The following is a 20,069-nucleotide window of genomic DNA, read 5'->3' on the forward strand; positions in this document are numbered from 1 at the left end:
ATCTGATGTCTAGGATTATAGGTAGCTACGATGAGGATCAATCTTCAATCTAAATAAGTCAGTCAACATTATGGGGGTGCCTGGGTGGCTCAGTCAGGTGTCCAACTCTTGATTTCGACTCAGGTCATGATCTCATGGTTTGGGAGTTTGAGCCCCACATTGGGCTCACTGATGGCGTGAGCCTGCTTGCGATCTTCTCTCTGCTGCTCATGTGCGCCCTCTCTCTCAAAATAAACAGACTTAAAAATATTTTTAAAAATACATCACTCGGGGTGCCTGGGTGGCTCAGTCGGTTGAGCGTCCGACCTTGGCTCAGGTCATGATCTCCCGGTTCAGGAGTTCGAGCCCCGCGTCAGGCTCTGTGCTGACAGCTCAGAGCCTGGAGCCTGTTTCAGATTCTGTGTCTCCCTCTCTCTCTGCCCTGTACCCACTTGTGCTCTGTCTCTCTCAAAAATGAATAAACATTAAAAAAAAATTTTTTTTTAAATATGTCACTCGACATTAGGTATCTTTTAACCTACAAACCGGATAGATTCAACACATTCCACTGTGATTTCGTCCCCATAAAGCAATACTTTGTCAGGTTTCTCATGCAGCCAACACACTGGCCTACTTACCCGGTGCTGCGGTGGGATGCGCTGTGCACAATCCTTCCCTTGGCTTTCACCTGCCCCCAGCAGGCCAGCACTCGGCCTGAGTTCCTGGCTGACTCTGTCAGGCTCCTGGACGGTCACATACTGGGCCAGCTTCTGCACGCAGCTGCAGCAGCTTTCCAGCGCCTGCTCCTTGGACCCTCCACTAAACTGCACCCGGAACATGCGGCTCTTGTTCTGTTGGGCAGATGCAAAGTTCCCCCTAGAAGCCCTCACTTTTATTTACTGTGGGCACCTCTAGGGAGTGCTTCCCTTTGCGGGGAGCGGTAACTCTAGATTGGTAATGTGGATAGAGAAAAGGCAGTAATTTCCTTTCTTCCCCCTTCGGGGAGCTGCTCATACTAAATTTGTTTCCTTCAGGGAATTGACATCAGCAAAAATGGAAAAGCCCGTATCATACAGACCAGGAAAGTCACTACTGACTACAGTAAAATACCAGTGTTTTGTCTTACTCTGGAATAAAGATTTCATAGCTTCTAATTCCTTAGGTGAAAAATCAGTGCTAGCTCAACAAAATTTTTCTAAACCTAAGTATATAAAAGAGCAAACTGGGTACATGGTACTCTAAACAAACCAGCGAAGTTGACAAACGAGACTGGGGAACAGGGGACAGGCAGATACTAAGAGCTAACGAAGCTCCTATTAGCAATCTGTAGTGCCCTTTATTCTTAAAGAAGCCAGACTACCACACAAATTGCCTCTTGCCTTTAATTTACTGTATGAGTTCCATCCCTTGGCAAATCAGCAAATGTGGGAGAGATGCAGTTAGAATTGTAAAAAATTTGGCAACTACATCAAACTTACTGGCTTGTAAGTTTAAAACTAGAACTAAATTGTAACAGTAACAATGATAAATCCAGTATTTTAGTAGCAATAGTTTCCTGTTTTTCTAGTCTAATATTCCATCTAGTTTAGAGGAATCGATACATACCAAACAGATGGTATGTATCGTGTGCCTTTGTTCAGTTTCTTCTGTAAAGAAGTCCAGATGCTAACTCAGCACAGTGACATTTATTAAACACATAAATCACTCTGCTAACAGGAAAATGTTTCTAGCTAGAGTTCACAAAATCCTGTAAGTTCCCACAGGTAAAAATTCCTTGGTTTGCCTAGTCCCAATTTGCACTATTTACATTTTTAGATAAAGCCATTAGGCAAAGCCACATATTTAAGTTAGAGAAAACTCTGAGCATGGCTAAGTGACGGTAAGGTGTCATGTTTAGAAGAACAGACCCTGCCCCCCTCCTTACTGCCACTGTTGGGTGATCTTATCTTTTAATTCATTTCATCTTTTTCCTAAGTATAAAATAATCCATTATCATCCCCTACAACAATGAATATATATAATGTATAAAATATTATTTTATATATATATATATATATATATATATATATATATATATATGGTAGACTATACTACTGTTTAGTAACCTGATTTTTTTATTTAATAAGAAGTATAAAATAGAAGTATAGTTCATTGCTCTCAATGGCTGAAGAGTATTCCTTTATTTAACTGGCCCCTACTAACATTTATCTATAGCCTTTTTCCTATTGTAAGCCACAAAGCTTTGGTAGGCCTTCTTATACATACATCTGTGCATAAATGCCTAAAAGCAGATTTGCCTGGTCAAAAGGTCTTGGGTATTTTGGTAGTGCCAAACTGCCATGGGCGAGGTAGTATCAATTTACTCCCACTGAGAGTCTCTCCAACACTGGAGATTCTTATTCTTTTAAATTAAAAAAAAATTTTTTTAAGTTTATTTTTGAGAGAGAGCACAGGCAAATGTGCACACATGCATGGAGCAGGGGCAGAGAGAGGGAGACAGAGGTTCCAAAGCAGGCTCCCCCTGACAGCACAGAGCCAAACTCATGAACCAGGAGATCATGACCTGAGCTGAAGTCGGACACTTAACCAACTGAGCCATCCCAGGAGCCCCTCTTTTAAATGTTTTTAAATCTACTAGGGTAACATAGATTTTTATTGCAGAATTTCATTTCTTTGATTACAAGTAAGGTTGAATATTTTTCTTCTGCATATTGGTCATTTGTATCTCTTCTGTATTACCTATTCATTTCCTTAGCCATTTTGCTCTTGGATGAATAAATCCCCAGACTCTCAAGAGTAACTGAAAGCTGATTTTTCCCTGAGGAAGGGAAAAGAACTGAGAGAACTATACATTCCATTTTTGGTAACTCTATGCATCGTTTTTTATAAAACTGACCTGATTTCCTGTTTACAATTAATTAGTTGTTTCCAATTTACTTACACTACTTTAAACTCTATATGAAGACATCTATATGAAATACCTTTTTTAGGGGTGCCTCGGTGGCTCAGTTGGTTGAGTATCTGACTTCAGCTCAGGTCATGATCTGATGGTTCATGGGTTCAAGCCCCACATTGGGCTCTGTGCTGACAGCTCAGAGCCTGGAGCCTGCTTTGGATTCTGTGTCTCCCTCTTTCTCTGCCCCCTCCCCTGCTTGTGCTCTGTCTCTCTCTCAAAAATAAATAAACATTAAACAAATTTTTAAAAAAGTAATTAAAAAAGAAATACCTTTTTTATATGAAATATCTTTATATTAGATATTTCCATGCTGATTTTGTAATTAACTTTTGAAAAGTAATCACATTAAAAATTGTGCCTCTTAGCTGGATGAAAAGCTGTATACAGAAACAGATGAGTATTAAGTGTATTGTCAGGGCAAAAATCTCAGACCAATCATGTAAGCCTAGAGGTGTCTGTATGTGAATGTGCATAAGAAGGAGTCTGGACAGTTAGGGTTTCTTTAGAATGTAGTTCCCAGAATGACAGGGTAGGCTATATGTTCAATAGCCTAACTGAAGCCTGGCTCCGTATTTGCTTCTGTAAAATTCTCAGGTACAATTTGAGCTTTATCATCTGAAGCCAGAAATATCACCTCAATGCATGTGGACCCAAGATAAAACTAAGGTACATCAAGAAAAATGTGACAGTGAGTTACATCACCATCCCACATCCTCAGTGCCGTGGGGCACAATGGAAAACTGTCACTGTGTTAACAAAAAGGACTCCTAGGTTGAAAATCTTAATCAGATTTATTCTTATGCCATAATTAAGTGAGAAAGGGCTTCTTGTGGTGAAATGAAAAGTTTTCAAGTATGTATCAACAGCCATGAACTGGCCTAAATATACTCTATCATCTAAGGAGATTAACTCAAAATTACTGTATTTTAGGTGATGGCATAATGTTAGATTGTTCTCTCCTATTTTAGAACACTTAATTTCAAGTTATTACAACAAACAGAAAATTCCCTTCACACAGACGCCTTGAGGAAACAAAAGTTAAGGATAAGGGCTTGCCTCTTGACACTTCTCTTCATGTGCTCACAGGAAAGTCAGGCTCCGCCTTCTGGAAGGCATTGGCCCAGTAAATTCGGACTCTTGGGCATGAACAGCATCTCCTTTTGGAGATTCTTAAGCCTCAGGCTCTACAGCTGATGTTATATGGTGCCAGCATACGTGGAAGACAGGCACCTGGTTAACACCACGTGGGAGGAGAACCACAGAGATACAAGTCCTCACCAGCTTGCCGGGTTTTCCTGCTGGTTTTAGATCCAATGCTCAGATCTATATAGTCCCCTATCACTAGGACCCCAACCAAAGCAGTTTTCCCCACCACTGGTAGAGAATTCCTCTACCATAGAAAAGGAGGGAGAGGGGAGTACAGAAAAAGGACTTAATGAGAGAAGGGGCTTCAACACTTTTCTTTGATCCTTTACTCTGAAACCAAGAGGCATTACTCAAAGCCTAGGCTAGACAAAATCATGAGAACATTCTTCAGTGAGTTACTGGGGGGTAAAGAGGAGAGTGGTTTATGTTTATTCCTTTAAACCAAAGTCCCTTTAGGTAGGTAATTACATGTAGACCCTTTGCCGGTTGGCCTGGACCATTTTGATCAGAATTACTAACAAAAAAAAGGAAGCCCAACTTACAAGTAGGCAGAAATTATATAATCTACTTACTTCAGCCAGAGGGAAAAGAAGTAACTTTTATTATCCACAGAATTTAAGCTATACTAAATTGCTGATAACAGAATAAAAATTTTATTTCAAAATACTTCTTCCATTTATCAACTTAAACACTGGTGTTTATTACATAATACTTGGTTAATTAAAAGTTATCCAAGGCAAGGAACACCAAACATATCCTTTTCCAGGTAAGGCAAAAATAAGAATCTGTTGGTTCAATATTAATATATCAAGTCAATACATCATAGAAAGGAAAAAGAAAGACATGATCTTGGTAAGGTGTCAAAAAGCTTTTGATAAAATTTAATATGTAATCCTGAGAAAAGTATTGATAGACAAACTATAACTGAAAGAATATTTCCCTTAAATGGTAAAGAATATCCATCCAGTCAACAGCTAGAAATGTTCTTAACATCTAAACACTTCTTCCCATTCAGGTCAGGAAGATGTCAAAGATGACGCTATAACCATAAAATTAATGTTCTGAAGGGTCTAGATAATTCAGTAAGGTGAGAAAAGTAATAAATATAAACTACTGGAAATAACTATAATTGTCATTGTAGATTATAAAATCACTTTCCTAGAAATTAAAACAATTAACAAATTATCAGTTAATAAAAGTTTAGTAAGGAAGCTAAATTTCAATTCAGAAAAAATCTAATAATAAGCAGCTAGAAATAACTTTGGGATACAGAATATCATTCCCAGTAACAGTTGGCACAACTATGTAGCAATATTTCTAAAAACTACATATATGGCATATATACAAATACATATAACTATACAAATTACGTCAACATATATTTCTACATAGCATGTAATCTATACATGTATATAACATGTAATCTCTATACATATTCTGTCTAAATACTTTGAAGAGGAAAGTAAGTCAAAACTAGCCAGTAGGTGATTCAAAGAAGAAATATAGATGGCTAACAAAGACACAAAAAATGTTCATTCTCATTTGTTATCAAAGAAATGCAAATTAAAGGAAGATGTTCATTTTTGCCAATCAGATTGGAAGCTAGCTTTTTAAAAAGTTATTTTTAATATTTTTAATGTTTATTTATTTATTTTAGAGAAACCAGAAGTGTGCATGAGCAGGGGAGGGGCAGAGAGAGAGGGAGACAGAGACTCTCAAGCAGGCTCCATGCTGTCAGCACAGAGCCTGATGTGGGGCTTGGACTCAAGAACTGTGAAATCATGACCTGAGCCAAAATCAAGAGTCAGACGTTTAACCGAGCCACCCAGACGCCCCAATAGTTATTTACTTTGGGGAGAGAGAGTGTGTGGGTGGGCGGGTGTAGAGTGAGTAGGGAAGAGCAGAGAGAGAAGGAGAGAGAATCCCAAGCAGGCTCCACGCTGTCAGCATGGAGTCTGACACAGGGCTTGATCTCATGAACCATGAGATCATGAACTGCGCCAAAATTTAAATGATACGCCCTATTAGAATTTGGATAAATGAGCATTCTTACATACCACTAGTTCTGTAGAAACAGAAACAACCTACAGAGAGGGCAAATGTACAAGATAAATATATATTCTAGGCTTCTGTCTCAAGAGCCCTGCAAATAAATCCTTATGAAAATCAAAACATTTTTATAATAGTGGAAACGTGGGGATTAGTTAACTGAATTATGTTGCATCCAAACAATAAAATGCTAGGTAGCCACAAACAATCACATTTTCAAAGACTAAGAAATGACTTGGTATAATATTCCTGACATAATGTTACATGACAAGAGGGCAGGATACAAAGTACTCTGTATACTACAATCCCAAGTTTATAAATTTTCTATACAGCAGACACAGGGTTCATTGCCATGAGCTGATACATACAAGAGGCTGGAAAAGCCAAGCACTCATTTTGCTAATATTAGCAGATTGGAATTGGCCACATTACATTGTCTGGTCCATGAGACATAAGTAGACATATTCTAGGGGTTGTGCAAGGTGGAAGCCTCATAGAAAGTTTATGCTTTCCTTATGAAAGGGACAGATGAAGCTGGTTTTCCTTCAATAGACATTCAATAGAGCTATAGCAACCATTTTGCAAATGTGAGGGAGAGGCCAAGGAATTGCTAAGATGTTGACCTTGGCACTGTGAAATTGCTGAGCCAAAGCTACCACCTCCCTATTTCTGTTATTTAGTGAAAAAAAAATACACCCCTAATTTTGGGGGCCACTATGTCTGGATTTTTCTGTCATGTGCATTTAAATGCTATCTTGACATAATATACCTGCCACATAGCAACTTTAAAATGTTAATGATTATTTTTCAGTGGTCAAATTATGGTTGGTTTTTATTTTACTCTTTATAGTTAAAAATTGTAATAGTATATATCAGGAAAAAATTAGAACTCACATATCAGACATATGGCACGGTGTAACTTTTAGAAAGACATGTACAGTTGACTCTTGCAATGTGGGAGTGAGGAGTGCTGAAATTCCGAGTAGAACTTGTGACTCCCCCAGAACTTAGCTACTAATAGCCTACTATTAACAGGAAGCTTACTGATAACATAAACAGTCAATTAACACATTTTATACGTTACATGTGTATATATTGTATTCTTAGAATGAAGTAAGCTAGAGAAAAGAAACTGTTAAGAAAATCATAAGGAAAATACATTTATAGTGCCGTACGGTATTTATCAGAAAAAAAAAAAAGCCACAAGTTCAAACCTGCGAGTTCAAACTCATGTTGTTCTGGCATGACACAGTCCCAGGCTGGGAGTCAGAAGATAAGTCGGTGGCCCAGTTCTCTGACAGCCAGTTACAACCTTGACTGTTGGCATAAGTTGAATTCTGTGCCCTCATACATAAATGAAAAGAGGGGCTCTTGAGTATGTGCTCCAGACCCCTTTGGCAATCTGGTGAAGCCAGTGAATTGCTTCCCAAAACAATGTGTATGTGTGTGTTTTAATAAAGTTTATTTATTTATTTTGAGAGAGCAGAGCCTGTCATTGCAGCCCAGTGTAGGGCTTGAACCCACAAAGTGTGAGATCAAGACCTGAGCCGAAACCAAGAGTCAGACACTCAACCGACTGAGCCACCCAGCTCTCCCTACCCCAGCACCCCCCTCGCCCCCCGTCAAAACAATGTTTTTAATCACATAAAATACATTGGATTATAAAGGAAACCAATTATACTGAAGTAGTTTACTACAATATTAAAACACTAATTTGTGAATTAACAATACATATGCTTAACACATAACTAAAAAGCTCTAGCAGAGGGACTAATCACCACCATAATTCTGAGGCAGTGATGAGCCTGACACCGAAGATACCTGTGATGCGGCATGAAAGTAGCTGATTTCTACTGGGGCAAAGGTCTAATACGACTGGGCTCTGATGCCTACATTCATAGCTGAAGGAAATGATACATCTCAGTTAGGTGTCAGTGAATACGCAGTTCATGGTCTCCTGAATTCTTTAAGGACCCTTTGGAGGGTCTGTGAACCCCAGGCTAAGACCCCTCTATTAGGCGCTCTGTTAGATGCTCTTCCAACTCAGTCTATGAGCCCATGAAAAATTAGGAGCTTTCACCTAAATTTCAATATTATCTACTGGGTGAATGTTAACAGATTTTTTTTTTACAGTTATTTCTGAAAGAAAATAATCCAGGTGATTAGTCTGTATTGTATGTTTCTCTGATGAAGATCATTCTTTATGTTTAATGCAGCTAGGAAGCAAGTAAAAGGGAAATTTTTGAATAGTGAAAAGGGAAAATGAAAAGACACAGTAAAGCATTCGAAAATAGTAAGACAAACAATGATGTACCCCACATCCTCGCAGTTTGTGCCTGGGGACTGGAGAATGGTTGCACGGCTCTGTCAGACAGGCATCGACAGATCAAAGCCCTGGCTCTTCAGCAACACCCTCTTCCTAACTAGGCTTCTGCCTCTCTACACACCTTGTTTCATGTTATGTTCCCAATACAAACCTTTCTTAAACATACATATTCTTCCCAGTACCATTTCCCCTGCAAACAGAAGCTCCCGCACTCACTCCACCCCCATGCATAAGTTAGAAGATGACAAGGGTACGATCATTTGCTTAAAAATAGTTGGCTACACAGTATCTTGCCTTTATCGTTGTTCCAAACAAAAGACAATCCATGCGTCTCACAATCTTCAACCAGTTCTTGCTACCAATGAGTGAAAACCCTTCCTGAAACAAAATAATTAAGCACAATTAGCTGTAAGAAGCCAAAAGGGACATGGAGAATAGCTATGGTGCAGCTGCTTCCCATTGGAAAGTTGTAGACTGATTTTTAGATTAAGCAGAGTAGAAATGACTCAACATCACCCGTTGCCAAGGATGACCATTCCAGTAAGTCCTAAGGCTCTTCCTGCCTGATCAACAGTAACAGTCTCAGCTTTGCTTAAACTTTTCATACTGGAAATCAATAAAATATTAAAGATAGTTAATGTCCATAGTCATATTTGCTATAAAATACATTTCTAGGATTTGCCAATATGTTGGTAATTCGATACATCCTTGTAAGTAAAGGATTTCCATTATAAGAATTTATTAACTTATCTGACACGTCTAACTACACAGAGTTCTCTTCATGAGAATCTCATTTTCCGATTCCTACAAATGGAAAAATCGAAGCAACTTGTTTTTGGATGCTGAATGTCTAGTTCTTCATTTCAATCTGAAAGAAGAAAAGGCAAAGAGGGCAGTAGAGGGCACACTAGTCTCAAAAGAGAGATGGCAGTTAGATCTTTATGGTAGAAAGATGAGCTTTTTCTGCAGCTTATTAACAGTAAACAATTGATTATTTAACCATTATGGTCACTCATAAGCTCCAATTATGTCAGTGGATTTCCTCAGTTAAGAAGCCTGTCAAGTTAGAATGTGTTTAGGCTCCACTAATACTAATCCAGGGAACTGAAAATCTAGCAGTATACAAATCCTGCCTACACTGCCTGTCTACCTTGTAGTGTTAATCCACCAGAGCCAGGGAAGGCTGCTGGAAGAATCTGAGAAAACTCCTACTTTTAGAAAACAAAAGAAAATGTCCCTTATAAATAATGAACCCTCATAGAGTCTCTCTTCCTAAATCTGTATCTGGTGAAACCACAACTTCCAGAGAAATGGAGAGCCGGGGAAAACTGTGTGTTAATTCCTTGGCATTTTCATTTGAAAAAGAAAAAAAAAAATGCTGATTCTAAGAGTTTCATCATTAGTTAGTAGCTTTTATTTTTTTAGTGAAAAAAGGCAAACCATCTGTGATTTCTTAAAACTCAGAATTAGCAAAAAGAAATGTGTTCACTATCAGATCCTAAACATGTAGATACTGTAGTGTAAAACAGCAGTATACGAAGACCCTGGCACTCACACACATTGTTGGTGGAAAGTGCAAGCTGGTACAACTCTTATGGAGCATGATTTGGCAATATCAGGATTACCAACACAGTACTCTCTAACCCAGCAACTCCAATCCTGGGAATTCATTTCACAGATCAATCTGCACACATGGGAAGTGATGCATGGACAAGGTTAAGCATTTCTGCATTTCTAACAGTAAAAGACTGGAAGCAATTCAAGTATACATCAATAGTGGGCTGGTTCAATATGGTACTCTACAACAGAGTACTATACAACTGTACAAAAATAATGCTCTATATCAGTGCTGTTCAGTAGAAATATAATTTGAGCCACATATGTAATTTTACATTTTCTAATAGCCACATTTTATAAGAAGTTGGTAAAACTTTAATATTTTAATTAACTTAATATGTCAAAACATGTCAACATGTAAACACTGTAAAACATTACGGCAGTGTAAAAAAAAAATGAAACTAAGTCTGTGAAACCCAGTGTGTTTTACACTTAACACCACATCTTAATTTGGATGCTGCCTTTTTGATGGCTGAAGTGAAAGGTCATTCTACCAAAATAACGTTTAATGGGAAAATAATTTACACTGCTTCCATTTTAAAATCTAAATTTAAATTTAAATTCTGGTTTTCATTTCACATTTCGGGTGCTCAGTAGCCACTTATGGCCAGTCTGTTGCTGCCTTCTCAGACAGTGCAGTTCTACGATACGTACTAATCTCTAAGGTATATTGTTCAGCAAAAAGCAAGTGACAGAACGGTGTCCACAATATAGTACATTTTGATAAGAAAAGGAGGAAACATACAAAGTATATTCTTATTATTTGCTTATATTTACATTAAAAAGAAATTAGAAGGATTAGTATAGACTAAGAAAAAAAGCTATCTGTACAGAGTGGGAGTAAACAGTGCAGATGGGGGCAGGGGTTGGAGTAGGATTTTTTACTCTAGGTCTTTTTTTGAAAAAATATTTATATTTTGGGAAAGTGCAAGTGGTGGAGGGGCAGAGAGAATGGGACAGAGGCTCTGAAGCAGGTTCTGCACTGACAGGCTGACAGCAGTGAGCCCGATATGGGGCTCAAACTCACAAACTGTGAGTTCATGACCTTAAGCCGAAGTTGGGCGCTCAACTGACTGAGCCACCCAGGTGCCCCTACCCTATGTCTTTTTATATTGCTTTGTGTTTTGAACTACATAAGCCTGTTAAGCATTTATGTGGGAATATCTGTGAAAACAAGGACACCCATTCCAATATGGCAAAAACTCAAGGAAGAGGTAGAAGACCTAAAGAAATGATAAATCCATGGGAACTCTGTACGATTTTTATAACTTTTCTGTAAATCCCAAACTATTCTAGAATAAAAAGCTGATTTAAAAAAAAAAAAAAAGAAAGAAATGAACCGCTCTTGGCCCTGCCCTGATCTCACCTGTTCCTGTCTCTAGTGCAGTTTGGGCTCTAAGGGACATCTTCACTGGCCTGCTCCACAGATCTCTCCATGTAAGCTTGTCCAGCTGGATCTCGACAGTTGTCCTCCGCACACATTGCCATTCCTACACGGTGTTGCCTTAGTAAATGGCATCATGCACACCTGCCTGTCACCCAAACGATCACTGGGCATCATGCTTGACTCCTCCTTTCCTCACTCCTCCCTCAACACCAAGAAGTCCTCAAGTCTCCGAGATCCTACCCCCAAACAGCTTCCTCACCCACCATTCTCCCCACGTACACTGCCACTGCTGCAGCAGGCCACCACCAGTTGTCCCCAGAATTGCCACACGATCCTTGGATCTGGTCCCCAGATCCCCTGGTCCCCTAGAAATTAGGTCCAGGCCTAGTTTCTCCATCTATCTGTGCTACTGCCAGAACAGTACTTTGTAAAACAAGCATCAGATGAAGTCATTCCCTTTCGATGCCACCGCCTCATCATCCCCTCCCTCACTGCCTGCAAGAAGCACCTGCCAGATAGAGTTCAAATTCCTCAGTGCATGTAAATTTCTAACATTTGGCTTCTGCCTTTCATGTGTGATTATTTCCTTTAATTCTCATCTAAACGCTGTACCGGAGCCCATACAAAGCTCCCTGAAGTTCTGCAAATGCACCATGCTCCTCACACCTGGATTTTGTTGTACAGCTCACTTCTGAAATGGCTTCCTTTTTCATTGATTTTTGAAAACGCAGCTTTATCTCCACAATTCCCCGAGACTAAGTGGGCTGACCTCAGAATTCTGTGCTCTCAAAGGATCTTGTACTTACCTCATAAGTGGTTACATTTCATAAACTGAGGAGGAATCTCTGAGCAGGCAAGGCAGGTTCTAGAATGTGCCTCATTACCCCCTTGAGATCCCAGCAACTAGCACAATGTTTAGCAAATGCTACTGGATCCACCCCAGTGGCCGCTCCACTTAGGACTCTGTGCAGTGGCCATGTGGGGAAAAGTGGTGTCTCCTCCCTGACAGTGTCTCTCATTCGAGCCATGTTAGAGCCCGTCATAAAACCTGTCCAAACCATTTGCCTTAGAACTTTGTATATGTCTTCTCTCTGCCTCTCCCCCTGATGTTTTTTCTAATTAACCTCCAATCATTATTCATTTCATCCCTAACCTCACTTGGGTCACGCTGTTAGACTTTCTCATAGCACACACAGCACTGATCACAGTTGGTGTGTCTGTAGTGATTATTTGCTTTATGTCTATTTTTTCCCTCATTGTAAGCCCCATGCAGGCAGGGGCTATATTTGTTTTTTGCTCACTACTGGATATATACCACCCATAATAGTGTTTGACACTGGAAGATGCTTCAGTGAGTTTTCAGTGAATGAAAGAATGAAGCTCTTTCTTAAAATTAACAGAATATTTCATGCCAGTATTTCTTGGGAACAATGAAGCCCATACATTTATTACCTGTCCAATGATGCAGAACATCTTACTTTTATTTGACTCATACCAATCTTGTTGAAGATTCAAAAAGTGCTTTTTCATCCTAATGTTTTGGGCTTTAATAAAGAAGCCTGTGTACCTAACCACTTGCCATTCATATATTCCTAGATTTTAATAATGCATCTCCCTGTCTCTGAAAATCCACCTCTTTGAATCTCCTTTAAGGCTTATCCATCTGATAAATTCAGTTTAGCTCAACTGATAGCTCCTGTATGCAGCCTCTCCTGACTTTCTCGGATAGTTAAGTAAACCTGCTCTGTGCACCTACAGCACACTGTACCAGCTGCTACTAAAGACTCACCATCACTGAGCTCTACTACGGCGGACTACTGTGCTATAGGTTAAAAAGACACAGAAGCTGCCTAAGGGCAGGGGAGAATGCATCAGAATCACCCAGGGAGCTGCTCCTCCTGGTGCTCAGGATACTGTTCCATCACCTGGTCAAAAACCACTGCCATAAGAAGCCACTGCTACCTGATGAGAGTCTGCCATATCCCTTTGAAGTGCTGGGTGGTGGAAAATGGTTAGGAATTAATAGCATAGGGTAAGAGGGGGAAAAAGAGAGGAGTACTCTAGGAAATGCAAAATTTACCACCGGCGAAAGAATAGAGCCAAAACTAAGAAGTCATGTCGAAGATAGAGGCATGCAGAAGCTAAAGGGAATAAGACTTTCAAATAGAGAATGATCGACAGTGTCAGGTGATGCACAGGGATGGAGTGAAAATAAGGGCTATGAAGTCTGCACTGAATTCAGCAGGTGGGACTAGATGCTACTAGGTCTGTGTATATGTCACTCTACCTCACTCTCCTTCTAGATCCCACTTTATTGCAAACTCCATGAGACCAAGAATTGTTTCATTCATCTTTTTATCTTGCGTGTCTATTGAATTAAAAAAGGAGTGCCAATCTCTGGCCCCCTCACCCCCGCCAGTCCTCTGATCATCCTGTAGCCTATTCCCTCCTGCTGTCCAGCTCCAGCACAGTCTCTCTGCAGTGGCACAAAGCCACATGATTCCAAGGGGCACCATACCACACTTTTGTATATATAAACAGAACCGCAAACTTTGATTTTCAAGTATTATAAATTACAAAGTTCATTTCTAGATTTTAGTTATCCACCTTCTCCTTGGCCTCCATTACCATAAATAATTAACAGTTACCAGAAAGGAAGCCAATCAAAAGAAAGGAAAAAGGAACTAATTAATGGAGAGGTCAGAGGTAGACAATGTGATATCCAAGAATGATGGCGGGGTTGGGGGCGGAGAGAGGGTGGGAACCTACACCTTCACCCTGACTAAACTGTTTCCCTTGCTGTCGATTCTATTACTGAACTAGTTTCGTTAGTGGTTCAGACTCCTCTCAGGTCTGAGCAGGCAAGCCATGAGGGCATCATGGGGGTCGTCACATTTAGCTAAGTAAATTAGCTTTCAAACCATGCCAGATATGATCATAAGTGCTGTGAAGGAACAGCAGTTTACTTTTATGGAAGTAACAATTAAAAAATGCTCACACCTGCTACAAATACTCTGATTCAGAGGAAAACAGCAGAGGAGAATATGGTTACAAAAATAACTCGATGACTAACCATTAGACAACCTACCTAGTCCTCAACCCCAGAACACCCAAAGGGCTTCTTGATGAATGTGAGGTGTTTAGGTGCCAGGTGATGTATTTAAAAACTAGATCCTATCTTAAATTTCAGAGTTGTGTTTCTGACTCACTTTGCCTGGAGCTCAAGGTCTGTGAGGTTCAAGTTACATTGAAGATAGGAAAAAAATATCCATGATACAAGAGCCGCTACAAAATATGAAGATGACAATGTGCACAGAGAAGAAAGCAAGAAAAAGGACTGGGATCTTTAAAAATTAATTTTTCGGGGGGCGCCTGGGTGTCTTAGTCGGTTAAGCGTCCGACTTCAGCTCAGGTCACGATCTCATGGTCCGTGAGTTCGAGCCCCACGTTGGGCTCTGGGCCGATGGCTCAGAGCCTGGAGCCTGCTTCCGATTCTGTGTCTCCCTCTCTCTCTGCCCCTCCCCCGTTCATGCTCTGTCTCTGTCTCAAAAATAAACGTTAAAAAAAAATTTTTTTTTTTAAGTTAATTTTTCAGGACACCTGGGTGGCTTAATCGGTTAAGCATCTGACTTTGGCTCAGGTCATGATCTCACGGTCTGTGAGTTCGAGCCCCGCGTCAGGCTCTGTGCTGACAGCTCAGAGCCTGGGGCCTGCTTCGGATTCTGTGTCTCCCTCTCTCTCTGCCCCTCCCTTGCTCATGCTCTTCCTCTCTCTGTCTCAAAAATAAATAAAAACATTAAAAAAATTTTTTTAAATAAAAATTAATTTTTCAATAATCATAACCAATTACTTATTAAGCTAATAAAAGGGAAAAGATAAAAACATCTAGTTTGAGGATTACAATTTTAAATTATTTTTTAATTTGGGGCACCTGGGAGGCTCAGTTGGTTAAGCATCTGACTTCAGCTCAGGTCATGATCTCCCAGTCCATGAGTTCGATCCTGCTGACAACTCAGAGCCTGGAGCCTGCTTCAGAGTCTGTGTCTCCCTCTCTCTCTGCCCCTCGCCCCACTCGCGCTCTGTCTCTCTCTCTCAAAAATAAACAAACATTAAAAAATAATTTTTAATTCAAGTATAATTAACATACCATGTTACATTGGTTTCAGGTATACAATATGATTCAACAATTCTGTACATTACTCAGCCACTATCAAGATGAGTGTACTCTTAATCCTCTTCAACTATTTGCATCCCCCCACCTCCCCGTTGGCAGCCATCTGCTTGTTCTCCGTATTTAACAGTCTGTGTTTTTGTCTTTTCTTTCTTTGTTCATTAGTTTGTTTCTTAAATTTCACATGAGTGAAATCATTTGGTTTTTGTCTTTGTCTTATTTCACTTAGCATAATACTCTGCAGGTCCATCCATGTTGTTGCAAATAGGAAGATCTCATTCTTTTATGTGGCTGAGAAATACACCATTGTGTATATATATACCACTTCTTTATCCACTCACTTATTGATGGACACTTGGGCTGCTTCCATAACTTGGCTATTGTAAAGCCACAATAAACATAGGGGTGCACATATCCCTTCAAATTACTGTTTTCATATTCTTTGGGTAAATACCCAGTAGAGGAATTACTGGGTCTTATATTAATTTTTAATTTTTTGAGAAATCTCCATACTGTTTTTCACAGTGGCTGCACCAGTCTGCATTCCCACCAACACTGAACCAGGGTTCCTTTTTGTCCATATCCTTTTTTGGTTTTCTTTTGTTTTTGATTTTAGCTATTCTGATAGGTGTGTGGTGATACTTCACTGTAGTTTTGATTTGCATTTCCCTAATGATGAGTAATGCTGAGCATCTTTTCATGTGTCTGTTGGCCATCTGTGTCTTCTTTGGAAAAATGTCTCTTCCTGCCTTCTACCCATTTTAAATTGGATTATTTGGGGGGGGGGTTGGTGTTGAGCTGTACACGCTCCTTATACATTTTGGATTCTAACCTCTTATCAGATATGTCTTTGCAAATATCTTCTCCTATTCCATAGGTTGCCTTTTAGTTTTGTTGACTGTTTTCTTTGCTGTGCAGAAGCTTTTTGTTTTGATGTAGTCCCAATAGTTTCATTTTGCTTCTGTTTCTCTGGCCAAAGGAGGCACAGGCAGAAAAATGTTGTTATGGCCAATGTCAGATAAATTATTGCCTTTTTTCTCTTCTAGGATTTTTATGGTTTCAGGTCTCTCATTTAGGTCTTTAATCCATTTTGAGTTTATTTTTCTGTAGTATAAGAAAGTGGTCCAGTTACACTCTTTTGCATGTAGCTGTCTAGTTTTCCCAGCACAATTTATTGAAGCTGATTTTTTTCCCAATGCATATTCTTGCCTCCTTTGTCCTAGATTAACTGACCATAAAAGCGTGGGTTTATTTTTGGGCTTTCTATTCTGTTCCAATGATCTATGTGTCTATTTTTGTGCCAGTACTATACTATTTTGATTACTATAGCTTTGTACTGTACCATGAAATCTGGGATTGTGATACCTCCAGCTTTGTCCTTGTTCAAGATTGCTTTGGTTATTCAAGGCCTTTTGTGGTTCCATACAAATTAGGATTACTTCCTAGTTACGTGAAAAATGCTGTTGGTATTTTGATAGAGATTGCATTAAATCTGTAGATTGCTTTGACATTTTAACAGTATTTGTTCTCCGAATCCATGAGCATGGAATGTCTTCCCATTTGTCTGTGTCATCTTCAGTATCTTTCATCAATGTTTTATAGTTTTCAGAGTACAAGTCTTTCACCTCCTTGGTTAAAGTTTATTCCTGGGTAGTTTATTATTTTTGGTGCAATTATAAATGAGATTGTTTTCTTAGTTTCTCTTTCTGCTGTTTCATTATTAGTGTCTAGAAATACAATGGATTTATGTATATTAATTTTGTATCCTGCATCCTTACTGAGTTCATTTATCAGTTCTAGTAGGTTTTTTGGAGGAGTCTTTAGGGTTATCTATCTATCTATCTATCTATCTATCTATCTATCTAGTGTCATGTCATCTGCAAATAGTGATAAATTTACTTCATCCTTACCAATGTGGATGCTTTTTATTGCTTTTTCTTGTCTGACTGCTGTGGTTAGGACTTCCAGTACTATGTTGAATAAAAATATTGACAGTGGGCATCCTTGTCTTCTTGTTCCTAACCTTAGGGGAAAAGCTCTCAGTTTTTCACCATTGAGTATGATGTTAATTGTGGGTTTTTCATAGATGGCCTTTATTATGTGGAGGTATGTTCCCTCTAAACCTACTTTGTTGAGAGCTTTTATCATGAATGGATGTTGTACTTTGTCAAATGCTTTTTCTGAATCTGCTGAAACGATCATATGGCTTTTATCCTCTTATTAATATGATGTATCATGTTGATTTGTGAATACTGAACCACTCTTGCATCCTGGGAATAAATTCCACTTGACTGCGGCAAATAATTTTTTTTTAATGTACTGTTGGGTTCAGTTTCCTAATATTTTGTTGAGGATTTTTGCATCCATGTTCATCAGAGATATTGGCCTGTACTTCATTTTCAGCAGTGTCTTTATCTGGTTTTGGTATCAGGGTAATGCTGGCCTCACAGAATGGCCTTTCTCTTATATAGTTTGAGAAGAATAGGTATTATCTCCTCTTTAAATGTTTGGTAGAATTCACCTGTGAAGCCATCTGGTCTTGGACTTTGGTCTGTTGGGAGTTTTTGGTTACTGATTCAATTTCATTGCTGGTAATTGGTGTGTTCAAATTTTCTATTCCTTCCTGATTCAATTTTGGAAGGTTATATGTTTCTAGGTATTTATCCATTTCTTCTAGGCTGTCCAATCTGTTGACATATAATTTCTCATAATATTCTCATAATCCTTTGTATTTCTGTGGTGTTAGTTGTTATTTCTTCTCATTCCTTTCTGATACTGAGTCCTCTTTTTCTTTTTAATGACTGGCTAAAGGTTTATCAATTTTGTTGCTTTTTCAAAGAATCAGCTCCTGGTCTACTGTTCCTACTGTTTTTTTGTCTACTCTTTTTTTATTTCCTTCCTTCTACTGGTTTTGGGTTCTGTTTTTTCTAGCTTCTTTAGGTGTAAGGTTAGGTTATTAAAGATTTTTCTTGCTTTTTGAGGTAAGCCTATATTGCTATAAACTTCCCTCTTAGAACCACTTTTACTGCATCCCAAAGATTTTGGACCATTGTGTTTTTAAAAAATTTTTATAATGTTTATTTTATTATTTTTGAGACAGAGAGAGACAGAGCATGAACGGGGGAGGGGCAGAGAGAGAGGGAGACACAGAATCGGAAGCAGGCTCCAGGCTCTGAGCCATCAGCCCAGAGCCCGATGCGGGGCTCAAACTCACGGACCGCGAGATTGTGACCTGAGTCAAAGTCGGATGCTTAACCGACTGAGCCACCCAGGCGCCCCTGGACCATTGTGTTTTAATTTTCACTTGTCTCCATGTACTTTTTGATTTCCTCTTTGATTTCTTGGTTGACCCATTTATTATTTTATAGCATGTTACTTAACCCCACTGTATTTATGTTCTTTCCATATTTTTTTCTTGTGGTTTATTTCTAGTTTCATAGTGTTGTGGTTAGAAAAGATGCATAATAGGACTTCAATCTTTTTGAGTTTGTTGAGTCTTGTTTTGTGGCCTAATAGGTAATTTATTCTGGAGAATTCTCCACGTGCACTTGAAAAAAATGTGTATTCCACTGTTTTAGGACAGAATGTTCTAAATATATCTTAGAACTATCTGGTCCAATGTGTCATTCAAAACCACCATTCCCTTGTTGATTTTCTGTTTGGATGATCTGTCCATTGATGTGGGTGTTAGTGTCCCTTACTATTACTGTATTACTATTGATTGCTTCCTTTATGTTTATGTATGTGGCTTTTTCCCATGTTGGGTGCATAATTGTTTACAATTACCATATCATGTTGAATTGTTCCCTTTATGATTATGCAGTGTCCTTGTCTCTTATTACAGTCCTTATTTTAAAGTCTATTTTGTCTGATATAAGTACTGCTACCCTGGTTTCTCTTCACTTACATTTGCATGATAAATGCCTTTCTATCACTTCACTTTCAGTCTGCAAGTGTATTTTAGGTCTCAAATGAGTCTGTTGTAGGTAGCATATAGATGGATCTTCCTTTTTTATCTATTCCGTTACACTGTATCTTTTGATTGGAGCATTTAGTCCATTTAAACTCAAAGTAATTATTGATAGGGGTACCTGGGTGGCTCAGTTGGTTAAATGTCCGACTTAGGCTCAGGTTATGAACTCATGGCTAGTGAGTTTGAGGCCCCACATCGGGTTCTTTGCTGACAGCCTGGAGCCTGCTTCAGATTCTATCTCCATCTCTCTCTGCCCCTCCTTTACTCACACTCTCTCTCAAAAATAAACATTAAAAAATTAAATCAAAGTAATTATTGATACGTACATACTTACTGCCATTTTGTTATTTGTTCTGTAGTTGTTTTGTAATTTTTCTCTACTCCTTTCTTCTCTTGTTCTCCTCTTTCATTTTTGCTGCCTTTCTTTAGTGATATATGTAGATTCCTTTCTAATTTTTGCCTGCT

General features: G+C 39.0%; 1 protein-coding gene across 1 annotated transcript in view; it reads right to left on the minus strand.

Annotated features, from left to right (window-relative positions):
* REC114 (REC114 meiotic recombination protein) overlaps positions 1–20,069 on the minus strand; it is a 106,108-nt gene that overhangs the window by 7,981 nt on the left and 78,058 nt on the right. Inside the window, exons 3-4 of the mRNA XM_019441522.2 lie at positions 8,751–8,834; positions 618–830 (exon numbers count right to left, since the gene is read on the minus strand). Of these exons, the coding sequence (XP_019297067.1) occupies positions 618–830; positions 8,751–8,834 (297 nt within the window). The remainder of the gene's footprint in view (positions 1–617; positions 831–8,750; positions 8,835–20,069) is intronic.

This window comes from Panthera pardus, unplaced genomic scaffold (assembly GCF_024362965.1).
Source record: "Panthera pardus isolate Hobbes unplaced genomic scaffold, ASM2436296v1 HiC_scaffold_24, whole genome shotgun sequence".
NCBI lineage: Eukaryota > Metazoa > Chordata > Mammalia > Carnivora > Felidae > Panthera > Panthera pardus.